The sequence below is a fragment of the Lontra canadensis genome, unplaced genomic scaffold, assembly GCF_010015895.1.
Source record: "Lontra canadensis isolate GAN:19392208 unplaced genomic scaffold, GSC_riverotter_1.0 scaffold4, whole genome shotgun sequence".
Lineage (NCBI taxonomy): Eukaryota > Metazoa > Chordata > Mammalia > Carnivora > Mustelidae > Lontra > Lontra canadensis.
In genome coordinates this window covers 34,190,619-34,213,043 of record NW_022630998.1, presented here as the reverse complement: position 1 = coordinate 34,213,043, position 22,425 = coordinate 34,190,619, and the positions used below count along the sequence as shown (strand labels likewise).

General features: G+C 37.9%; 1 protein-coding gene across 1 annotated transcript in view; it reads left to right on the top strand.

Annotated features, from left to right (window-relative positions):
* Positions 1 to 22,425, top strand: part of SCAMP1 (secretory carrier membrane protein 1) — a 127,482-nt gene that overhangs the window by 15,705 nt on the left and 89,352 nt on the right. Inside the window, exon 2 of the mRNA XM_032847928.1 lies at positions 18,751 to 18,828. Coding sequence (XP_032703819.1) covers positions 18,751 to 18,828 — 78 coding nt within the window. The remainder of the gene's footprint in view (positions 1 to 18,750; positions 18,829 to 22,425) is intronic.

Here is a 22,425-nt window from a genome sequence, read left to right as displayed (position 1 = left end):
TCCCTGCATTAGTATTATTTAGCCATGTAGGAAACCTTTTGTCCAGCTTGAGCATCTCCTTTGGCTACCGAAGGCTGTCAGGCAGGTTCAGTGGGAGGCTGTTCGTGTAGTGGAGTACCTCTTAGAGATGCTACATGGCAAAACTAATATTTGAATGTGATTTTATTTTGGTATCATGATTTTAACAATCTTAATTGAGATGGTGATGGTAAAAATTTTGAAAGTAAACAATTGCCGATATTAAAAATGATTTTTTTGTCATACAGTTAATATTTAGTAGTGCTGAAATGCAGATCCAGGAAATTTATAGGGTATTTTCTTAAGATAAATCACTGGAGTCATATAGTTTCTGAAAAATTTATATTGGATTAATGAAATAAGTGATGAGTTCTAACGATGAATCAACAATATTCTGTTCTTGTCCAACCCACAGGTTTTGTCTTCAGTTCCAAGTGTGTATTTAAAGAGTGGCTTGAACAAAACAGGATGTGCCCAAAGAAGTGAGAATGGCCATGGGTCTGGAATCAGGTCCTAGGAAGAGTAATTTAAGCTTAAATTACTCTGGGGTGTAGTCTACAGAAGGCTAAAGAGAAGTATGAGATATTCAGATACTTGAAGGGTTCTTGCTGGGGTGAATAAACTGTTTTTGCTTCAGGAAAAAAAAAAGGTTAATTGGCAGAGTTTACATGAAGGTAAACTTTATCCTAAAATTTTTTTAAAAGAGATTTTATTTGAGAGAGAGCGAGGGAGAGAGAGAGAGAGAGAGAGAGAGAAAGAAGGAGCAGGGGCAGGGGCAGGGGCAGAAGGAAAGAGAGAAGCAAGACCCCTGGTGATCAGGGAGCCGGAAAGGGGTCTCTATTCTGAGACTCCAGGATCATGACCTGAGCAGAAGGCTGACGTTTAACCAACTGAGCCACCCAGGTGCACCTAACATAAAGATTTTTAAAGATCTATTAGAATAGCGTGATGATGCTTTTTTTGGTGTGGAGTTCCCAGCAGTTGAAGGAATTCAAGCAGGATTTGATATACCAGAGTTGCTAAAGTACAGTTTTTTGTGTCACAAGGTTTTTTCTTCTTTGAAACCATATAATTGTTGCATTTTTATACCTGTGTGGATCATTTTGTGAGCGCATAAATTCTCTCCTGTTGTAATATGTTAGATATTGGGATTGCATCTGATCATAAAAGCTGGAGAGGTGGCTTTATATTTTAGGAGCCTGCTATGCTCTGAGCCCCAGTCCACTGAGGAAGCAGCCCAAGTGGTTGCTTAACATGGTAGATGATCATGTCCTCTGTTATGTGACCCTTACCATTCTGTCCTCACTTGACTAATCTTAGCAGAGTTACTTGGCCCAAGGAAAGCCATTCTCTGAGATGATCAGGAAGAGATAAGATTGCTTGGTGCAAAATTTTTCTCCAACAGTAATGGTGATAGTTAAGTGAACTATCTGTCTTAGGAACTTGAGCGGAAAGCACAGAGAAAAAATCCTGTAGTTATGGTGGGAATAACCATGGAATGATAAGGGGAAGGGGCCAAATTAACTAATTATAGAACACTGGAGTACTAATTGACCAGGGTTTTTGAGGTTAATTTTCTATAATTCTTGTTTATTATTAGAGCTGCTCTTGAACTACAAGAGAGGTTACCACATTTTGAAGAGTTCTAGTCTTTGAAACCTGGCACCCTTTTTCCTGTATGTATCTTTAAAATATCTTCCCTTCCCCCAGCATTCGAGGTGACTTGAGTCTGTTTTTTTCAGTCATAATTGCCAAAAGGTTATTGCGAAGTAACATTTTCTTGACAAAAGCATGATAGAGTTAAACCTGTATTTAGATCAAATATAGATCTAAATCTATATTTAGCTTTCCCTGGGCCAAGTAACTTAGCTAAGATTAGTCAAGTGAGGGCAGCATGGTAAATGAGAGAATACAGGTCTACATGATATAATTAAAACTGTTCTTAGTTTTTGGTAATAGGTAATGAAAACCCAAACACGAGATGTTTTTAAAGCACGAGGGGGAAATTTCCCAACTTTCAATAAGTGAAGGAACTAAAAGATGATTTGTAGGGGTACCACTCAGTTGTGTCTGTTGCACCACTCAGTTAAGTTTCTGTCTTTGGCTCAGGTCATGTTCCCAGGTCCTGGGATCAAGCTCCATATCAGGCTCCCTGCTTAGCAGGGAGTCTGCTTCTCCACCTCTTTCCCCGATTGTGGTCTTTCTTTCTCACTCACACACTCCCTCTCTCTCTCAAGTAAATAAAACTTAAAAAAAAAAAAATGTGTAAAGGTTGGTTGGATTTGACTTAGTACCAAGTCCCCTTACCACTTTCATTCCATTTCATCTGTTCCTACCAAGACAGCCTGTAGTGCCATATAGCTTTTGCCTTCACATTATAGACGAGTGTTAGAGGCCTGTGTTCCCCTTCCTTGTGCAAGAATTGTCACAGGAATTCTTTGTAAACCTGTATGAAGAGAGCAATCCAGTAATCTCTCTGGCATTTGGTTTTGAGTGCTTTTAAGAATTAGTAATGCCAGGGGCATTTGGGTGGCTCAGTCGGTTAAGTGGATGCCTTCAGCTCAGGTCATGATCCCGGGGTCCTGGGATCGAGCCCTGCTTCGGGCTCCCTGCTCAGCGGGGAGTCTACTTCTCCCTCTCCCCCGCCTGCCACTCCCCTTGCTTGTGCTCTCTCAATCTCTGTTAAATAAAATCTTTAGAAAAAAAAAAAAAAGAATTAGTAATGCCTATTCATTACTATTTGATGGACTTTGGGGTAGTTGCCACTTTTTGACTATTATAAATACTGCTGCTGTAAACATTTCTGTACAAGTTTTCATTTGATACTTGTTTTTCTTTTTATTATTTTCTTTAAAGATTTTTATTTATTTATTTGACAGAGAGAGACACAGCTAGAGGGGGAACACAAGCAGGGAGAGTGGGAGAGGGAGAAGCAGGGTTCCCTGTGGAGCAGGGAGCCTGACATGGGACTCGATCCTAGGACCCTGGGATCATGATCCTAGCTGAAGGCAGACGCTTAAGGACTGAGCCTCCTAGGTGCCCTGATGCTTGTTTTAAATTGAGTACGTAACTAGGAGCAGAATTGCTGGGTCATATGGTAACGATGTTGAATTATTTGAGGAACTGCCAGACTCTTTTCCACACGGGTGCTCTATTGTATATTGGAACCAGCAGCAGATGAGGATTCTGCTTTATCTACATTCTCGTCAACACTTGTTATTATTTGTTTATGATTCTAGCCATCCTAGTGGGTTTGGAATATCTTATTGTGGTTTTGATTTGCATTCCTCTGATGGCTATGTAGTGTTAGAGCTTTTTTTTTTTTTTAAGATTTTATTTATTTGACAGAGATCACAAGTAGGCAGAGAGGCTGGAAGAGAGAGGAGGAAGCAGGCTTCCCGCTGAGCAGAGAGCCCAATGTGGGGCTCCATCCCAGGACCCTGAGATCATGACCTGAGCTGAATGCAGAAGCTTTAACCCACTGAGCCACACAAGTGCCCCGGTGTTGAGCTTTTTTATGTGCTTATTGGTCATTTGTATATCTTCTTTGGAGAAATATTCTATTCAGATCCTTTGCCTAATTTTAAGTTCAGTTTTTTGTCTTTTTTATCACTGAATTGTAAGAGATTTTTATACACTCTTGATACAAATCTTTTTTTTTTTCTTCAAGATTTTTATTTATTTATTTGACAAGGAAATACCATGATAGAGGGAGCACAAACGGGGAATGGGAGAGGTATAATCTGGCTGCCTGCTGAGCAGGGAGTCCGATGGTGGGCTTGATCCCAGGACCCTGGGGTCATGACCTGAGGCAACGACTGAGCCACCCAGGGGCCCCGAGATACAAGTCTTTTCCTGAAGTACAGTTGACCTTGAAGAACAATGTTTGAACTACATGTTCACTTATCTTTTTTTTTTTTTTTTTTAAGATTTTATTTATTTGACAGAGATCAAAAGTAGGCAGAGAGGCAGGCAGAGAGAGGAGGAAGCAGGCTCAATGCTGAGCAGAAAGCCCTATGCGGGCCTTGATCCCAGGACCCTGGGATCATGACCCGAGCCGAAGGCAGAGGCTTTAACCCACTGAGCCACCCAGGTGCCCCAGTTCACTTATCTTTAATTAAATACTGTTACTATAAATGTATTTGCCCATCCATATGATTTTCCTAATGTTTTCTTTTCTCTAGCTTTATTGTAAGAATATAGTATAAAATATGTATAACATACACAATATGTATTAGTTGACTGTTACCAGTAGGGCTTCTGTAGTTAAGCTATCAGTTTTTGGGATGTCAAAAGTTACATGCTGACTTTCTATTGCCCCTGGGGGGTGGGACCAGCCCCCCTAGGTTCCTGCATTGTTCATGTGTCAACTGTAATGATTTGTAGATAATTTCTCCTATTTTGCCAATGATCTTGTCAATGTCAGTGACATTTCTTGTTAATGTTCTTTGAACCACAAAAGTTATAATTTGGACTGAATAAAAATTTATATTTATTTTGTGGTTTGTGTTTTGATGTTGTATCTAAGAATCCTTTGCTAAATCTGAGGTAATGAAGATTTACCCTTATGTTTTTTCCTTAGAGTTTTATAGTTTTACCTCTTAAATTTATGTTTGTGATTCTTTTTGAGTTAATTTTTGTATATGGTGTGAAGCAAGATTGAAGTAAGGTTGAACTTCATTCTTTTGAAAATGTGGGTATCCAGTTGTGTTGAACAGATTGTTCTTTTCCCATAGAATGATCTTGGCACCCTCTTCAAAAATTTCTGTATTCTTAATCTTTATTCTTGCACAAGAAATACTTTTATCTAAGAAAGCCCTCATACTTTATGCAGAATTGCTCCCAATTACCTGAGTGTCTATGGAGTGCATATATTAGCTTGCCTACCTTCCAGAGTTGCCAGAGCTAGTGTTGCTATTGCTTGTAAATCTGTGCTTGCATCAGTATGTTTTTATATATATAAAAAAAGTTTAATGTAATGGGTTTATACTTGTTTTTGGAATGCAGTTAGGAACACATTATCAATATTATCAATTTGGTACTTTTTCTTACATATATTTTACAGAATATAGATGAATTACTGGATTTATTTTTGCAGATAAGCAAAAATATTAGAGTCTCTTTAACTACTAAAGTAGGAATGTATATGATAAGATGCATTTTGAGTATTTGTAAAGTGACTTTATCTAGGCACACGGGGAGACAATAATATTCCAAAGTATGGACCATTTACACGAGGGACTTCCTTCTCTGTCGAGCAGTTAGTATATATAAAGTCTCATGTAGACCCTAGGAAGAAGGTGGACGGGGGTGGACTCAAAGATAAGGTAGACTTTGATCTTGCCCTCTATTTTTTTCTTTTTAAAGATTTTATTTTTTTATTTTTATTTTTATTTTTAATTTTTTAAATTTATTTTCAGCGTATCAGTATTCATTGTTTTTGCACCACATCCAGTACTCCATGCAATCCGTGCCCTCTCCAATACCCACCACCTGGTTCCCCCAACCTCCCACCCTTAAAGATTTTATTTATCTATTTGACAGAGATCACAAGTAGGCAAAGAGGCAGGCGGGGGTGGGGGGAGGAGGGGAAAGCAGGCTCCCTGCTGAGCAGAGAGCCCAATGTGGGGCTCCATCCCAGGACCCTGAGATCATGACCTGAGCCGAATGCAGAAGCTTTAACCCACTGAGCCACCCAGGTGCCCCAAGACTTATATATTTTAGAGCAAGAGCAAGTGTGGGTCGTGGGTGCAGAGGGAGAGAATCTTCAAGTAGAATTCATGCTGAGTGTTGGGCTCAATCCCAGGACCGATGAGATCATGACCTGAGCTGAAACCAGGAGTCAGACCCTCTACCAACTGAGCCACCAGGTGCCCCTTCCTATGGCTATCTTCTAATGGTGGTTAGAATCCTCATGTGGTGATTTGGAATACATGTGGAAAGTGGGGAGAAATGAAAATAGGAGGTACAGGAAAACAGCATCAGGAATCTTGGTTAGAGATGGCCAAGGGCTAGTATTCTACTATAATGTTACCACCATTTAGCAATTTTACTAAAGCTTTTGAGGCTTGTCTTAGGTTGATTTCATCAGTCTTGTGGTTTTATTTATGGCATAGCATGCTTAATTTTTGGCATCTGAAGTAATTGTAAATTTTACTGAATTGTTTACAAGTCAATGGTGTATTGTAAAAATGCAAATTGATGTTTCCCCAAGGTTAAAAGAAGTATATTATATACTAGTATTTGATTAAAAAAATTTTTAAAGATTTTATTTATTTGACAGAGAGAGAACACAAGTAGGCAGCGAGGCAGGTGGAGAGGGCGGGGGGAGCAGGCTCCCTGCTGAGCAGAGAGCCCGATTCAGGGCTCGATCCCAGGACCCTGAGATCATGACCTAAGCTGAAGGCAGAGGCTCAACCCACTGAACCACCCAGGTAACCCTGAAAATCTTTTTTTTATGGAAACATTTGTGTTTGAGTCTCAGGGGAACTTAATCACCATTTAGCATTGAGTTCACAAGAAAATGTTCTGTGAAGTACATATATTACAGACAGGCATTTCTTTATTTTTAGCCTGGTATTAGGGGCATTAGAGGAAGGAGTAAATCAAATTTGTGGAGGTTTGTCCTCACTTGTTAAGGGTGGGTCTGGAACCAGGCCATCTAGGTTTGCTTCTCTATCACTTCCTTGAGTGACCTTAGGCAAATTACTGAATTTTTCTGCCTTCAATATTTTTTTTTATATTTCTTATAGGAATATTTCTTTTGAATCAAGGCAAAGATGGGAAGTTCTTAAGATAACAGAGGAAATAATGGTGCAAGATTATCTTTGGTTATAGCATGTGATTATGCTTCTTTTATTTTATCCTTAAATTGCCTATATTTTCTCAGATGAATTTTTATTAACTTTTAAACATTTTGTTTTAACAGAAATAGTAACAAAAACAAAACATACAAATAACTGGTTGTATTACCAAGCTTAGACATTTTAGAGACTGTAATAGATCAGAACGTGAACTGAGGGTAATAAGGAAAGGTCATTGTATTTTTATGACTTAAGTTTTGTTTAAATGTTAGACAGTTTTGTATTTGTTTGCTTAATGTTGATGATTTTTGGAGATGTCATCTGTTTTATTTATTTATTAATTTTTTATTTTTTATTACATTAAGACCTAATAGTTTTGAAAGCTTATGATTGCTTTTTGAAGTCATGGGAAGCTAGCAGGAGATGAATCCCTTGTGTCATAATTGGAACTTCAAACATTTTCCTCCCATGGAATATTGTTGTACAGAATGCCTGGCTTTGGTGGTGTTTTGATTTTAAGTTCTGGCCTGGGTACTTGTACTGGGTTTTAAGTACTCTTGTTAACTACCAAGTTGGTGGTTAACTTGGTGGTCAACAAGAGAAGTTACTTTAGCCAGATTTTGTTTCATAAGGTAGTGTTTTATGAAGTATACATTTATTCTCAGATGGAAAAATTAAAAGTTCACTGACCATAATATGACAAAAAAAAAAAAAAACAAGACCTTTTGAAATTTGTTTATAGGTCTTTGGTTGTCATGTTTAGTGGTAAATTGTTCTGGTAATTTCAGTATTTGGTATGTTAAAAGATAATGATCAAAAACTCATTAGTCTTTGTGAAGAACTACTGTATATGATAAAGCAACTTTTTCTGTACAAAAATCTCCTAACAGTTCACTGAAAAATGAGGGCTATTTTTGTGGAAAGAGTGCTGTTCTCTGATTACTAGGCTATCATAGTCAAAGGTGATTGAACTTGCAGGTCATTGACAGAAATATGACCAATTATTTTCCTGTTCTTCATGATTACCTTTTTTTCTTCTTAGGTCTCTAGATTTCAGTGCATTAATACTGGGGCACATAGCTGTATTAGCTACCCAGTTTCTCAAATATCAGAAGAAATTTTGGTGATTTAGTATAACAGGAAATGCTGGTGTTATTTTGGTCCCTGATAGCTAATACCCCTGCCCCCTCTATCCTGATTTCTTGACTAATGAGTATTTCTCTTTAATGAATGATATGGTATTTAGATTTTGAAGACTTAGAGATTTATAGCTGGTTGGCAACATTTATTCTAAGAAATATTACATCTGATTATCTTTTTAAAAAACAGCTTTGAGATATAATACATATACTGCACAGTTCACCCACCTAAAGTATACAGTTTAGTGGTTTTTAGTGTATTTGCAGTTGTGCAGTTATCACTATCAACTTTAAAAACTTTGATCACCACAAAAAGAAACCCCATTGGCAGCAATAATTCTCCATTTTCCTCCCAATTCCACTAGCCCTCGGCAGCCACTAATATGCTTTCTGGGGATTTCTTATAAATGGAATCATGCGCTATGTAGTCTTTGATTGGCAGCTTTCACAGCATAATGTATTGAAGGTTTATGCATATTGTAGCACATATCAGGACTTCATTTCTTTTTATTAGCAAATAGCAATTTTATTGCATGGATATACAGTATATTTGTCAGTTGATACAAATGAGAGGGTTATTTTCACTTTTTGGCTGTTAGGAATAGTGCTGCTAAGAATATTTGTGTACAAGTTTTTGTGTGGGCCCATGTCTTCATTCCCTTGGTTATATACCTAGGAGTGGAACTGCTAGGTACTTTGGTAACTTCCAAAATGACTGTACCGTTTTACTTTCCCACCAGCACATTAGTTTTTTCATACCCTTACCACCACTTGTCTCTGTCTTGTTTGTAGTCATTCTAATAAGTGTGAAGTAGTATCTCATTAAATCTGCTTGGGTGTGATTGCTTCAGTTATTTTAATTTACTAAGTACTGATTTGGGTTCACGAAAATTAGTCAGTGGGTTGCTTTTAGATTTGAGTAAGACTGTCAGGGCTTATAATGAAAATGGCAACCAGTTTTTAAGTCATGATTTACTGAATAATTTCTAGTAATTATTAAGCACTTTTTTCGATCTCTTATAAAAGATTTGCCAAATACATGTTGTTTTAGAGTCTTGCTGAAATTTTTAATGGCTTCTTATAGTTCCTTTGGTTTTTAAAGAATAATTGGGGCATTTAGAAATAAGTAATTCTCCAGGTAAGTGGAATTCTCAGTATTTGTTAAATTCATGTGGCTATAGTAGCTCTGAGAAGTACAAAGTAGTAAAAAAATTAACTCTCTGAAGGCAGGGCCTCTCATAACCTCTAGGTTGGGACTTTTATTTAATCAAGTTGCCTAGTCTAGTGTATAATATTGGTTGGATTAAGTAGAGCTATTGAAGAGTGTTTTAATTAAGTTTTGTGGAGCAATGCCAAGTTTAAGTCAGCCTTTTTCTTTTGAGGAGATATTGTTTTAAACATAAATTTGTTTTCTTTATTACATTTTCTTCTGAGAACTCAGTTTCGGGGTCAGATTTGAATTTGAAAGTTATATGACTTCGGCCAAATTACTTTTAACATTGTTAGCAGTGAAGGAAAGGATATAGAATTTAAGTCATATGGCTGTTCTGAGGATTAAATGACATAATTAAATAGTCTAGTAGTGTGCTAAAATAGATGAATTCTCTTTTTCTCCTTGAATCTGTCTTTGCTTTAGCCTTTAGTTTTCACAGGCCTGCTTGATAGAATTAAAAATATGCATTTTCTTCTAAATGTTTTTAATATTCAAATTATTGACTTCTAGCATCTCATGTATAAAAAGGTGTGAGGTGAGTGAAAAAGTGTAGTAAAAGTCTGCTGCTGTGTTATGTGAAGACAGTGGATTAGGAAGCTTCTGATCAGGTCTCTTGTCTTTTTTTTTTTTTTTTTTTTTAAAGGTTTTATTTATTTATTAGAGTGAGAACGTAAGCAGTAGAGGGAGAGGGAGAAGCAGACTCTGGTGAGCAGGGAGCCTGATGCAGGACTTGATCCCAGGTCCCTGGGGTCATGACCTGAGCTGAAGGTGGATGCTTAACCAACTGAGCCACCCAGGTGCCGCTCTTGTCATCATTTGTGATTTTGAAAAACTTACAGGAAACTTGGCTTTAAATATTAGTTTCTTGTTTTCTGTTGACTAACACAATTGAATTTGTCCAATGGGTGAAAGTGAAATTCTAAGCCAATCTTGAATAAATTGCACTGCTTCACTCAGAACTGTCCAGTGGAGGGGTGCCTGGGTGGCTCAAGTTAAGCATCCAACTCTTGATTCTGGCTCTGGTCATGATCTTAGGGTCATGAGAGAGAGTCTCCCAACTGGCTCCCCACTCAGCAGGGAGTCTCTTTCTACCTTTTCCCCTACTGGTGTGCTCTCTTATGCTCTTTCTCTAAAATAAATCTTAAAAAAAAAAAAAATTATCCAGTAGAAATATAATTTGTGCTGTGTATGTAATTTAAAATAACCTAGTAGCCATTTGGGAAAAAACCAGGTGAAATTCATTTTAATAATATTTTGTTCTATCCCATACATACAAAATATCTTTTCAATACATAATTAGCATAAAAATCATTAATGAGGGGTGCCTGGCTGGCTCAGTGGGTTAAGCCTCTGCCTTCGGCTCAGGTCATGATCCCAGGGTCCTGGGATTGAGCCCTCCATCGGACTCTCTGCTCAGCAGGGATCCTGCTTCCCTTCCTCTCTCTGCCTGCCTCCCTGCCTACTTGTGATCTCTGTCTGTCAAATAAGTAAATAAAAAATCTTAAAAAAAATCATTAATCAGATATTGTACATTGTTTTGTGCCAGATCTTTGAAATCAGAAACATGGTGTGTTCTATACATACTACATTTGTATATGTACATATACATATGTGTGTGTGTGTGTGTGTGTATATATATATATATATATATATACATACACATCAACATCAATTTGGACTAGTTATATTTCAAGAGTCATGTATACTAGCGATCGATAAATGTTCATACTTAAAAAAATCTTTCTTATTGCAGATTTTATTGAAATATAGTTAGTGGCAGTAAACGTCTTTACATAGTTTTGGCAGGAACATGAAATAACAGAGAACATTGATATCCACCTGTTTCCGTTTTAAAGCATGGAGACATGCACAAGTTACCTCAGGTAACAGAGATTTATTGAAAAGATTGTTGAGAGCGGAAAGGTACCCCAAAAGAGTCCATCTCTGCAGTGGTAGTGAAACAGTCTCTGGAAGCTAACCATGTGTTTCTTCAAATACCCTCTTCTTCTCTCCCACCATTCACCACCCTCCCACCAAGGAGTGGAGGTCATTTTCATGTGAAATCAGCTTTTACAAAACATAAAAATTGCACTGTACTGGTGTAAGTGAAAGTTAGGGGGCTTATCTCTGCCATCCTCTTTTCCCTCTTCTGCTCTTCTCCTACTTCTTCTTTTTCCTTCACTTTGAGGCCCTTCTGAGATCTTCTGGACAGTGAAAACTCCTGTAACACCAAGTCATTCCTCACCAACTGGAATAGCAGTAACTCGGCCCTGTTTTTGCTTTGGTCACACATTGGCAACCTTGGTAATTGCCATTCCCCTCAGATTCTGTTCTGCTGTTCCCTTTTCTGGTCACCTTCTTTTTAGCTTCTATTTGTCTTTTTACCATAACTAGTGTCAGCTTCTTCTGCTGCTACTAATTACCAATCTTTATGTCTCCTATTCAAGTAGCTCAAGAAATAGCATCTAATTGATCAGCTATTGTTCGATATAGAGTCACTTCTGTTGGGGTCTACCAGGCTTCCCCCTCCATTTCTAAAAATGGCTGCCTTTGGCACAAAAGCCTATTCCTCACCCTTTAACATGCAGCTGAGATAACAGGGTCACATGACACAAAGGTGAGCAAAGAATGTCTGGTTGCTTTCCTCACAAGATGTCTGTGGGTAGTTTGGCCTATTCACCATATATGATGTGCTATACTTTCTTAATATCTCAGTTAATTATAAATGGAAAGCCTTTTTATTTTATCTTTAGCTTGGTAGTAGTGGTAATGATAATAGTCTCAACTATCATTGAGGATTTTCTATGTGCAGGAATAGTAGCAATCATTTTATATGTAGCAACTCATGAGCTCTATGATACATTTTACTAGTGAAGGAACTGAGTCACATTGATGTATGAATTGCCTTGTTCAAAGTTTACAGCTTTTCTTTAGTGTGAATGGGATTTGAATATAGGCAGTCAGCTTTTTTCCAAATGGGAAAGACTTAAAATCTATAGCTTAACATTTCAGAACTTCAGCTGACCAGGACAATATCTATCAGAATTTTTCCCTATTTTACAGATGAGAAAATTGACAGGTTAGGTGTCTTGCCTAAGGTCACAGACTCTAGTCATTGTTAGGAGCTCAGAGTTTCTAATTCCTAGACTAGTACTCTATTACAGAGCAAGTACCTACGATACATGAGGTTTTTAGTGTTGATCTTGAAACTCAAACCTGTTAAGTGTTAGCAGATACAGTAAGTGGATACATAATATATGGTTGTACACAATCGTTCACATAGGCTATTATGTTATTAGACTATTTTGCTTGAAGATAGTGTATATACGGAGAAGAGAATAAGTAGGGTATTGAAGTTGATTAGCTACAAAACTTTTTTATTTACTTCATCTCTTTGCATCTAGCTGAAGGTGAAAGTACTTTCTGCTAGCTTAGAATCTTCCTCAATTGGACATTGCTCCATCGCTCCACACATAACCTCTCAGGAGGATGTTATGTGTTATGTGTGGAGTGATGGAGCAATGTCCAATTTAAGGCATGGTGGATGAAATAATTTGAAATATAATGAAGGCACACTACCATAGAAGGTTTGGTAAAGAACCCCAGATTACAGATGTAAAATAGCTAATTATGCTATATGTGAAATTTTATTCTCTTTGAAAAAACATTTATAAGGCATCTCAATTTTTTAAAAGATTTTATTTCTTTATTTGAGAAGGAGAGAGTGAGAGAGAGAGAATGAGAGAGGAGAAGGTCAGAGGGAGAAGCAGACTCCCCGTGGAGCTGGGAGCCCATGGTGGACTTGATCTCGGGACTCTGGGGTCATGACCTGAGCCAAAGGCAGTGGCTTAACCCACTGAGCCACCCAGGCACCCAGGCATCTCAATTTTTAATGAAATACGACTATGAAGTAATTGGCTTACTAAGGTGTTAGCAGAATAGCCTTAGCTTAGGGATACCTGGGTGGCTCAGTAGGTTAAGCCTCTGCCTTTGGCTTGGGTCATGATCTCACGGTTCTGGGATCCAGCCCCTAGTTGGGCTCTTTGCTCAACAGGGAACCTGCTTTCCCCCCCTCTCTCTGCCTGCCTCTCTGCCTACATGTGTTCTCTCTCTCTGTCAAATAAATAAATAAAATCTTTAAAAAAAAAAAAGGGGGGAAAAAGAAATGTTAAAAAAAAAAAAAGAGTAGGGGCGCCTCGGTGGCTCAGGGGGTTGGGGCTTCTGTCTTCGGCTCTGTCATGTTCCCAGGGTCCTGGGATCAAGCCCCAAATTGGGCTCTCTGCTCGGTGGGGAGCCTGCTTTCCCTCCTCTCTCTCTCTCTGCCTGCCTCTCTGCCTGCTTGTGATCTCTGTCAAATAAATAAAATCTTTAAAAGAATAAAAATAAAAACAAAAGAATAGTCTTAGCTTAACTAAATGACATAAATTTAAATTTTAATGTTTATGGGTAGTCAGATCCAAATAGAGTATTTAAATTATTATTATTATTTTTTAGAGCATTTAAATGATTGAGAATGTACTTCTTGAAAGTCAATAGAAAAGAGGCCTACTATATTCCTTTAAGTCAATAAAATTAGACTGTCTCAAATTGTTTTCCTCATTAGCAATGCAGGTTCTCAGACATCAAGGTACATTTAGAATGGGGTTAGTAATCTGGGTTTTAACAAGCCCTTCAGGTGATTCCAGTATGTACTGAGTCTGAGAACCACTGCCGCAGAAGTAACCAAGTTAGCACTTGAAACAGTTTAATTTTGTTGTGTTGAAAAAAAGTGCAGTATTTTCCTGCCAAAGCTTTTGGAATCATTAATAAACAATCAGCTCAACTAATGTCTTTTCTCCTCCCCTCGTCCTCCTTTCCCTCCTATTCCTCCTTCTCCTCCTCCTCTTCCTCCTTTTTCTTAGAGGCAGGGGAGGGGGAGAGGGAGGGGCAGAGGGAGAGAGAGAATCTTAAGCAGGTGCCAGTGTCTACTCCTGATAAAGTTGTGATTGTGGTAAATTTTATTTTTCATATATCTGTTAGAAAGAATATATATATAGGCTTTGGAAAATTGTGGCTTCATATTTTGTCTCAGATGTACACTAATTGTCCTTCAGAAAGTTTCTTGACCTTTTCAAGGCCGTAGCTTCTTTGTCTGAAAAATAGAATAATACTATCCATCAGGGAGGATCGTAGCATGGATTGGAAGTAATGGAAGTGCTAAACACTTTATAGACTTTAAAAGATTATTCATTATTGTGTGGCTCAGTTGGTTGAGCCCCTGATTCTTGGTTTCTGCTCAGGTCATGATTCTCATGTCTGCTGTCGAGCCGTGTGCTGGTTCACTGGGGAGTCTACTTGAGGATTTTCTCCCTCTGCGCCTCCCCCTAGTCATGTACACACACTCTCTCTCTCAAATAAAATAAAATCTTCAAAGAAAGATTATTCATGGGGTGCCTGGATGGCTCAGTGGGATAAGCCTATGCCTTTGGCTCAGGTCATGATCTCAGGGTCCTGGGATCGAGCCCCACATGGGGCTCTCTGCTCAGCAGGGAGCCTGCTTCCCCCTCTCTCTCTGCCTGCCTCTCTGCCTACTTGTGATCTCTGTCTGTCAAATAAATAAAATCTTAAAAAAAAAAGATTATTCATTATTAAATCTTAAGCTTTGTTGTTTTCCAGTTTACAGACTATCGCTTCCTCAATAATGTTTACATGTATTAAGACAAATTTGAGGGTGTCTGGGTGGCTCAGTGGGTTGAGCCGCTGCCTTCGGCTCGGGTCATGATCTCAGGGTCCTGGCATCGAGCCTCGCATCGGGCTCTCTGCTCAGCAGGGAGCCTGCTTTCCTCTCTCTCTCTCTGCCTGCCTCTCTGTCTACTTGTGATCTCTTTCTGTCAAAGAAATAAATAAAATCTTAAAAAAAAAAAAAACCAAATTTGAAAATGATAGTCATGTAGTACTTCAGAGATAGCAGTTCTTCCTAAATCATTCTTGGCAAATCTTATACATACTCTGTTGCTTTGTCACCTAATACTACATTGAGGAGAAATTCCAGACCAACTAGAAGTGAACTCAGTTCAGTTGACACAGTGATTTTGTTAAACTGCCCAATAACTCTCAGCCTGGATTAAACCCTTCTAGAATCTAGAAGGAAACCAAGTACATTTTCATTATGTAGTTAAAAGTAGAAAATTGGAAGAATGATTTCATTCTGCATCTCTTTGGAGCTAAGTTATACCTTAGGTAGGAGTTAAAAAAATTTAATGTGAATTTTAGGACACTTGATAATTTGCTCTGTGTATTTATAAAATGAGAATTTGGACTCCTTGGACTCACTGTATTTTGCTAGTATTGAAAGAATGACATCTTTTCCTTTTTTTTAAAGATTTTATTTATTTGACAGCTAGAGAGGGAACGGAAGCAGAAGGAGTGGGAGAGGGAGAAGCAGGCTTCCCGAGGAGCACGGGGCCTGATGTGGGGCTGTATCCCAGGACCCTGGGATCATGACCTGAGCCAAGGCAGATGCTTAACGACTGAGCAACCCAGGCACCCCTGATTTTTTTATCTTGTTAACCATTTAACACATACACATTAATTTTTTTCTTAAATAAGAATAAGAAGTAACATTTTATTTATAATGTTTTGCATTTTTTCCACTTATTCTATGGCAGTGTATAGATGTTCTTACAGTATTTTACAACTGCGTAATGCTCAACTGTATAGTACTTTATCATGTACGTGTACCATAGTTTATTCAACTATATTCTATTGGTAGACATTTAGGTTGCTTCCAGTCTTTTGCTAAATTCCTAGAAGTGAGATTGTTGGTCAAAGTGTAAATATAGGGGGTGCCTGGGTGGCTCAGTGGGTTAAAACCTCTGCCTTTGGCTTGGGTCGTGATCCCAGGGTTCTGGGATCAAGCCCTGCATCAGGCTCTCTGCTCAGCGGGGAGCCTGTTTCCTCCTCTCTCTCTCTGCCTGCTTCTCTGCCTACTTGTAATCTCTCTGTGTCAACTAAATAAATAAAATCTTAAAAAAGTATAAATATAGATGTAATTTTGCTGACTATTGCCAACTGTCCCTCCATAGAGTTGTAATAATTTCTCTTTCCATTAGTAATGTAGGAGAATTCTTATTTTCTTACACTTTTGTCACTTGGCTATGTTATACTTGTAGATTTTTTTCTAGTCTGATAGATGAGAAATACTATGTTAGGGTACCTTTAATTAGTATTTCCCTTATGAGTAAGATCATCTTTTCCCTTAAATTTTTGAACTAGCTTCATATTTGTTCACTTTCCCCCCCGCCCCGGGAGTATTTTTTTTCTTTTCTTTCTTTCTTTATTATTATTTTTTTTTGGTAAAGATTTTAATTTATTTATTTGAGAGAGAGAGGCACAGCCAGAGAGGGAACACAAGCAGGGGGAGTGGAGAGGGAGAAGCAGGCTTCCCACTGAGCATGGAGCCCGTTGTGGGGCTGGGGGGTTGGGGGTGGGGGAGTGGTAGATCCCAGGATGCTAGGATCATGGCCTGAGCCAAAGGCAGACACATAATGCCTGAGCCACCCAGGTGCCCCTCAGGGAGTATTTCTTGATTAATACTGGTGTTACTATCCTGAGGAATTACTCTTTGGACTTTTTTTTCTCTTTGGGAGTGGCAATTATCACTCAAAACAGTATTACTATGCATGTATGATTAAATAAACAAGACCTAATCATGTATTTTTTGTATTTAAAGAAGTGACCTTCTAGTTTGGGAAAGGGGACTTGTATGAAGATCATCATGAGTCAGTGAAATAAATGCTGGTGAAAATAAATGCCAAGCTCTGTGGAAGCACTTAGCCTGGAATGCAATTACTTGGGTGTCAGCAATTTTATTAGTTAGCATATGAAGTGTTCTTCAGATTGAGTCTTTAAGGAAGAGGAGATCACTAAGGTTGTCCTACCTTTGTGTATTCCTGCCAGAGGAAGCAATGCCAAGGAAGACTATGGTGCTGAGGACTCCTAGGTCATCGGGTTTTGTGGGTAGGGATAAGAGGTGTGGGCATTGAGACTGCATCTGGACTAATGGGCTGTGGTAAGTCTCTACCTGTTGATCCTAAACCCACTTCTTAAAATTATTTTTTATTTTTTATTTTTTAAGAAATCTCTGTACCCAGCATGGGGCTCAAACTCAAAACCTTGAGATCAAATATTCGTGTTTCTATTAATTTTCTCCCTGAGGCATACATTGTCTCTTGATAATCTTCCTGCTCCTCATGTTTTTGAATAAATTTAGGAAGAGAATGCTGGGAAGTAGAGTGATTTCATGCCCTCCTTCCCTCCTTTTTGAGCAAGCTTAAAATTTTTACTTTTGTCTGTGCCATACTTTAAATTTATTATTACATCTTCCTTTTTGCCAAGATTAAGGCTCCTTATGCAATAGCTTGTTTGACTTGGTAGAGAGTGAAGATCTGGCTAGGGGAAGGACCTTGTGGCAGAGTTTATTAGTCTGGAAAGTTTATTAGTCTGGAAAGCTCGGTGGTCAGCTGCCTTGTATCTCATTTTGAGGAATTTGTATTTTGTCTTGGGAGAGCCTTTAAAAAACTTGAAATGGGTGGGGAACTGAGGAGAGGGGTTGGAGGAGGGGAATGACAAGATAAGCTTTTTATTTTGGGAGATAATTTTGATGACTGTGTTGAGAAAGATGGATTGGAGAAGGTGCAGCATAGGTGAGAGAGCATTGCTTCTCCAAGCAGAAGCAGCATCACATGGTAACTTTTTAGAAATAAAGATTCTGATGCCCCATTCCAGAACCCTGGGGGTGGGTGCAGCAATCTGTATTTGGTTCTGATGGTGCCAAAGCTTGGGACTAGGGATTAGAAAGTCAATGAGGCTGTATTAAAGTTTGCAAATGCTTTTTCATGTTAATTATATAGTTGGTTTTTGTTGAGATGTTCATTATGTTTGTGTCTTACATTTATTCACAAGAAAAGTAGATGAACTCTCTAGGATTTGGGGACTTACTTATTTGAAAGCCTAATTCGAAAAGCTGGGATAGTATGGTAATATATTATTGTTGGAAAAGGAGAAACAGTACAGGACAAAGTAAACAATAGTCAAAACTGTTGGGTAGAATACAAGTAAGTGGTGCTTAATATTGGATGTGGTACATGTTTCCTGTATATGACATTGATTTGTAATATGGTGTTTGTATCAGCAGTAGGGAAAACTGATAGAAGATATTGTAAAAAAAAAAAAAAGGGGGGGGGGGGGGGCTTGGGGGGGAACATGAACTCATTGTGGAATCCAAAGGAAAGGATGGTGGGTGTGCCCAAGATTTGCTAAGATGCTGTGCAGTCAGTTCCACATAACTGTTTTCATTCTTTATATAATAGCAGCTGATTTGCATCTAACCCAGTTTTTTCACTGAGGGTGTGAGGGCTGTGGGTATAAATTTCAACCTTGTTGGAATGGGACTGAGTAAATCTGATAATCTTCTTTGTTCTCCTCTGTTAGCTTTGCTTGTTGACCAAAAGTACAGATAGAGCAAGTGCTTTGTAACTATCAAAACTGTGCCTTAAAGGTTAAGTAATCTTTTTTTCTCCTTTGAATTTTATTCCAGGACCCATCAGTTACGCAAGTGACAAGAAATGTTCCACCAGGACTTGATGAATATAATCCATTCTCGGATTCTAGAACAGTAAGACTGTCTTAATTGGACTACTTTTAAATGTTGAAATTAAATAGAAATTTGTATTTTGGTTATAATTTCTTTTTTTAGTCGATGGATTAAACTTGTATAAAATAAGCTGTTAGTGTTTAATTTATAATTTAGAAAGTTAAATTTGTTTTTTAAATTTTATTTATTTATTTATTTGACAGAGAGATCACAAGTAGGCAGAGAGGCAGGCAGATAGAGGGAAGCAGGCTCCCCACCGAGCAGAGAGCCCTACCCGGGGCTCAGTCCCAGGACGCTGAGATCACGACCGAGCCGAAGGCAGAGGCTCAACCCACTGAGCCACCCAGGCGCCCCTAGAAAGTTAAATTTTTTTTAAACAGAAAGGAATATCAGTAATAATTGGAAATTACCATGATGGTCCCAATGAAACACTACAGATTTTCTTTTATGTTCTACATTGCTGCTATTCCCTCCAATAAGTCAATATTACTACAGTTCTTTAAATAGGAGAGGGAACTACTTTTTGGTGTAAGTGGTGTCTTCATGGTAAAGTAGGGGAGACGTTTTCTTATAAAACAGAACATTTTGCTCTGTGGTAGACAGACTAGAACCTCTGGAACTTCACCTGGCTTAGGAACATACTCCTAAAAATTTAGTCTTGATTTATGTAGGGGTATGAAAAAAAAGCCTTAAGAAAAGCGGTTCTTCCATCCTGGATGCATATTAGAAGCACCTGGAGAATTTTATTACATTTCTCATTAGGACCCTACTCTCTCACTGTTAGGGCACTTGTGTTTTTTGTTGTAGCTGTTTTGGTGATTTTATTCACCAAACTGAATTCAAACTGATTTTATTCACTCAAAACTGAACCAGTTTTGAGAACTATTGAGGTAGGTTCTTCCCCAAAATTTCTCTGACAAATAATTTTGTTACTGTATTTTGAGTCTTCAGTGTAATTCATATACTCAAGAGGTCTCGTAGTTTAAACATCATTGGCTTTTGAAATATAACTCATTCTGGTGAAGATACTGAAGTTCTTAACTTGTATGCTTGGTTTTGCAGATCAGTGTAATTGTTACTTGATCATCTCTTCCTGATGTGTGTTTTCCATAGTCTGGAAAATAATTCTCAAAGATATTGTGGGTTTTAGCTTAGAAATTTATTCAGAATGTTTTATATTAACATTTTAGTTTAGGAAGAGCTTTGTACAAAGTAAAAGCATTAAAATAAGAATGAACTTTTACATTTCACTTTATTTCACAGCCCCCCCTTTTTTTAATAAAAGATTTTATTTATTTATTTGAGAGAGAAAGAATGAGAGAGAGCGAGCATGAGAGGGGGAAATCAGAGGGAGAAGAGAACCCCCTGCTGAGCAGGGAGCCTGATGTGGCAGGTTCATGATCTGAGCCGAGGGCAGTTGTTCAACCAACTGAGCCACCCAGGCGCCCTCATAGCCCTTATTTAACAGACTTTGCTTATGTAGAGCAACTACACCCCAACCTGGGTTTACTGAAATGTTCATTGAACAAGTAAGTTTCAGATTGAACCATTGGAGATAGCCAATAAGTTGACCAGTTTTGACATGTAAAAATGGCAATTTCATATGATTCAACAATATAGTAAATTTGTGCTATGAATGTGTGAGAGTGCATTTGGTTGTAGTTGAAAGGGAGAAAAAGAAGAGCTGTATATTTTATTCCACCATATGTAGTTCTCTTAATATGATTTTGTGGATTGGAGATGGGAACCAAACTCATTAAAATTTGTTGGTAAAGAATGAAAAGATGTTTTCATGTAATTTTTGGTAAGATTTTACAAGCAAGAAGTATTGTAAACCTTTTGAAAGTAGCAACTGTAGGTTGTTCTTATCAGTAGTATTAGTACTTTATATCAAGATGTCTATTCTGTGTCTTATGCTTTACCTATTACTGAATTCCTATTCCAAATGGATATTTTTAATTTCCGTTTTATTGATAAAGAATCTGAGACACTGGTCATCCAGGTATTAAGTGGCAGAATTGATTTAACTGACTCATCTATTTTCTCTAAAACTTTTACCTTTTACATTTTGGTAGTTCTGTCTTTAGGAAAGTTGCTGAAGAATAGAAGGTACAGTCCTAGTCTACAAAAAATTTCTCACCTAATTGGAATTTAAAACAATTACACAAAAAGGATCCCAGAAAAATAAAATATAAAAGTGTAAAGTATAGTTTGAAACATAGAGTTTTTGCAGTCAAGAAAAGATTTTCTGAAAGAGAATAGTCTATGTATGTAGCTCAGCAATACGGACTAAGCCAATTTAAAATGAAACACTTAGATTTGATAAAGTATCAGAACCAGGGAAATGTAAATTATTGTAACACGTGCATTTTGCACTGAACTTTTTTACATGATTGAAATTGTAATTGAAATAATAAAAAAAATTCATTTGTTTTCTCTGTGGTATCAGAAACTTGTCTTTTTTTTTCTTTTTTTTTTAATAGTTGTGACTATTTTCCAAAACAGTTTAGGTATATTTGGATAATTGATTTATTATTATTATTATTATTTATTTATTTATTTTTAAAAAGATTTTATTTATTTATTTGACAGATCACAAGTAGGCAGAGAGGCAGGCAGAGAGAGAGAGAGGAGGAAGCAGGCTCCCTGCTGAGCAGAGAGCCCAATGTGGGGCTCGATTCCAGGACCCTGGGATCATGACCTGAGCTGAAGGCAGAGGCTTTAACCCACTGAGCCACCCAGGCGCCCCTGGATAATTGATTTAAATGATATGTTAGAACTCAATCCAGATACTGTTTTAGTTGATTAGTGGTATTCATATTTGTTTTAGAAAAATATTAGTGAAAATCAAGCTTCTGAATTGTTGCTTGGTGCGGTAAACTACTTAAGGTCAGGAGAGAAGATCCATCAGCAGATTGAATGTATAAACTATAAGATTTAGAAAAAGTTCCTGTTTTATGTTTCTTACTTAGGTTCCCTTTTATATTTAGTTTTATGTTTGAATGGAACCTAAGGTATTTAATGAAGGCAACAAATAACTTTTTTTTAAAAAGATTTTATTTATTTATTTGACAGACAGAGGATCACAAGTAGGCAGAGAGGCAGGCAGAGAGAGAGAAGAGGAAGCAGGCTGCCTGCTGAGCAGAGAGCCGGATGTGGAGCTTGATCCCAGGACCCTGAGATCATGACCTGAGCGGAAGGCCCAGGCTTTAACCCACTGAGCCGCCCAGGCGCCCCAACAAATAACTTTTTTAGAAAGAGTTTTCATTTATTTATTCATTTGAGAGAGAGAGTGCAGTGAGCAAAAACACAAGTCTAGGGGAGAAGCAGAGGGAAGGGGAAAGCAGGATCAGTGGGATCATGTCCTTTACTGAAGGCAGACAACCAACCAACTGAGCCACCGCAGGCATCCTATAAATATTTTAATAATAATTTACATACTCTCTTGATGTTACAAATTCAGAGAAAGGAGTTGTCCCAAGATACATTACAATATAGACTGGCCAGTGTGTTGGCAGTATAAAGGAGGGCTCTTGAGCACTTGAAATGTGGCTAGTCTGAATCGAATGTGCTTTAAAATGGAGTGCAGTCTTGAGTTACAAAATAATTTTTTGTGTG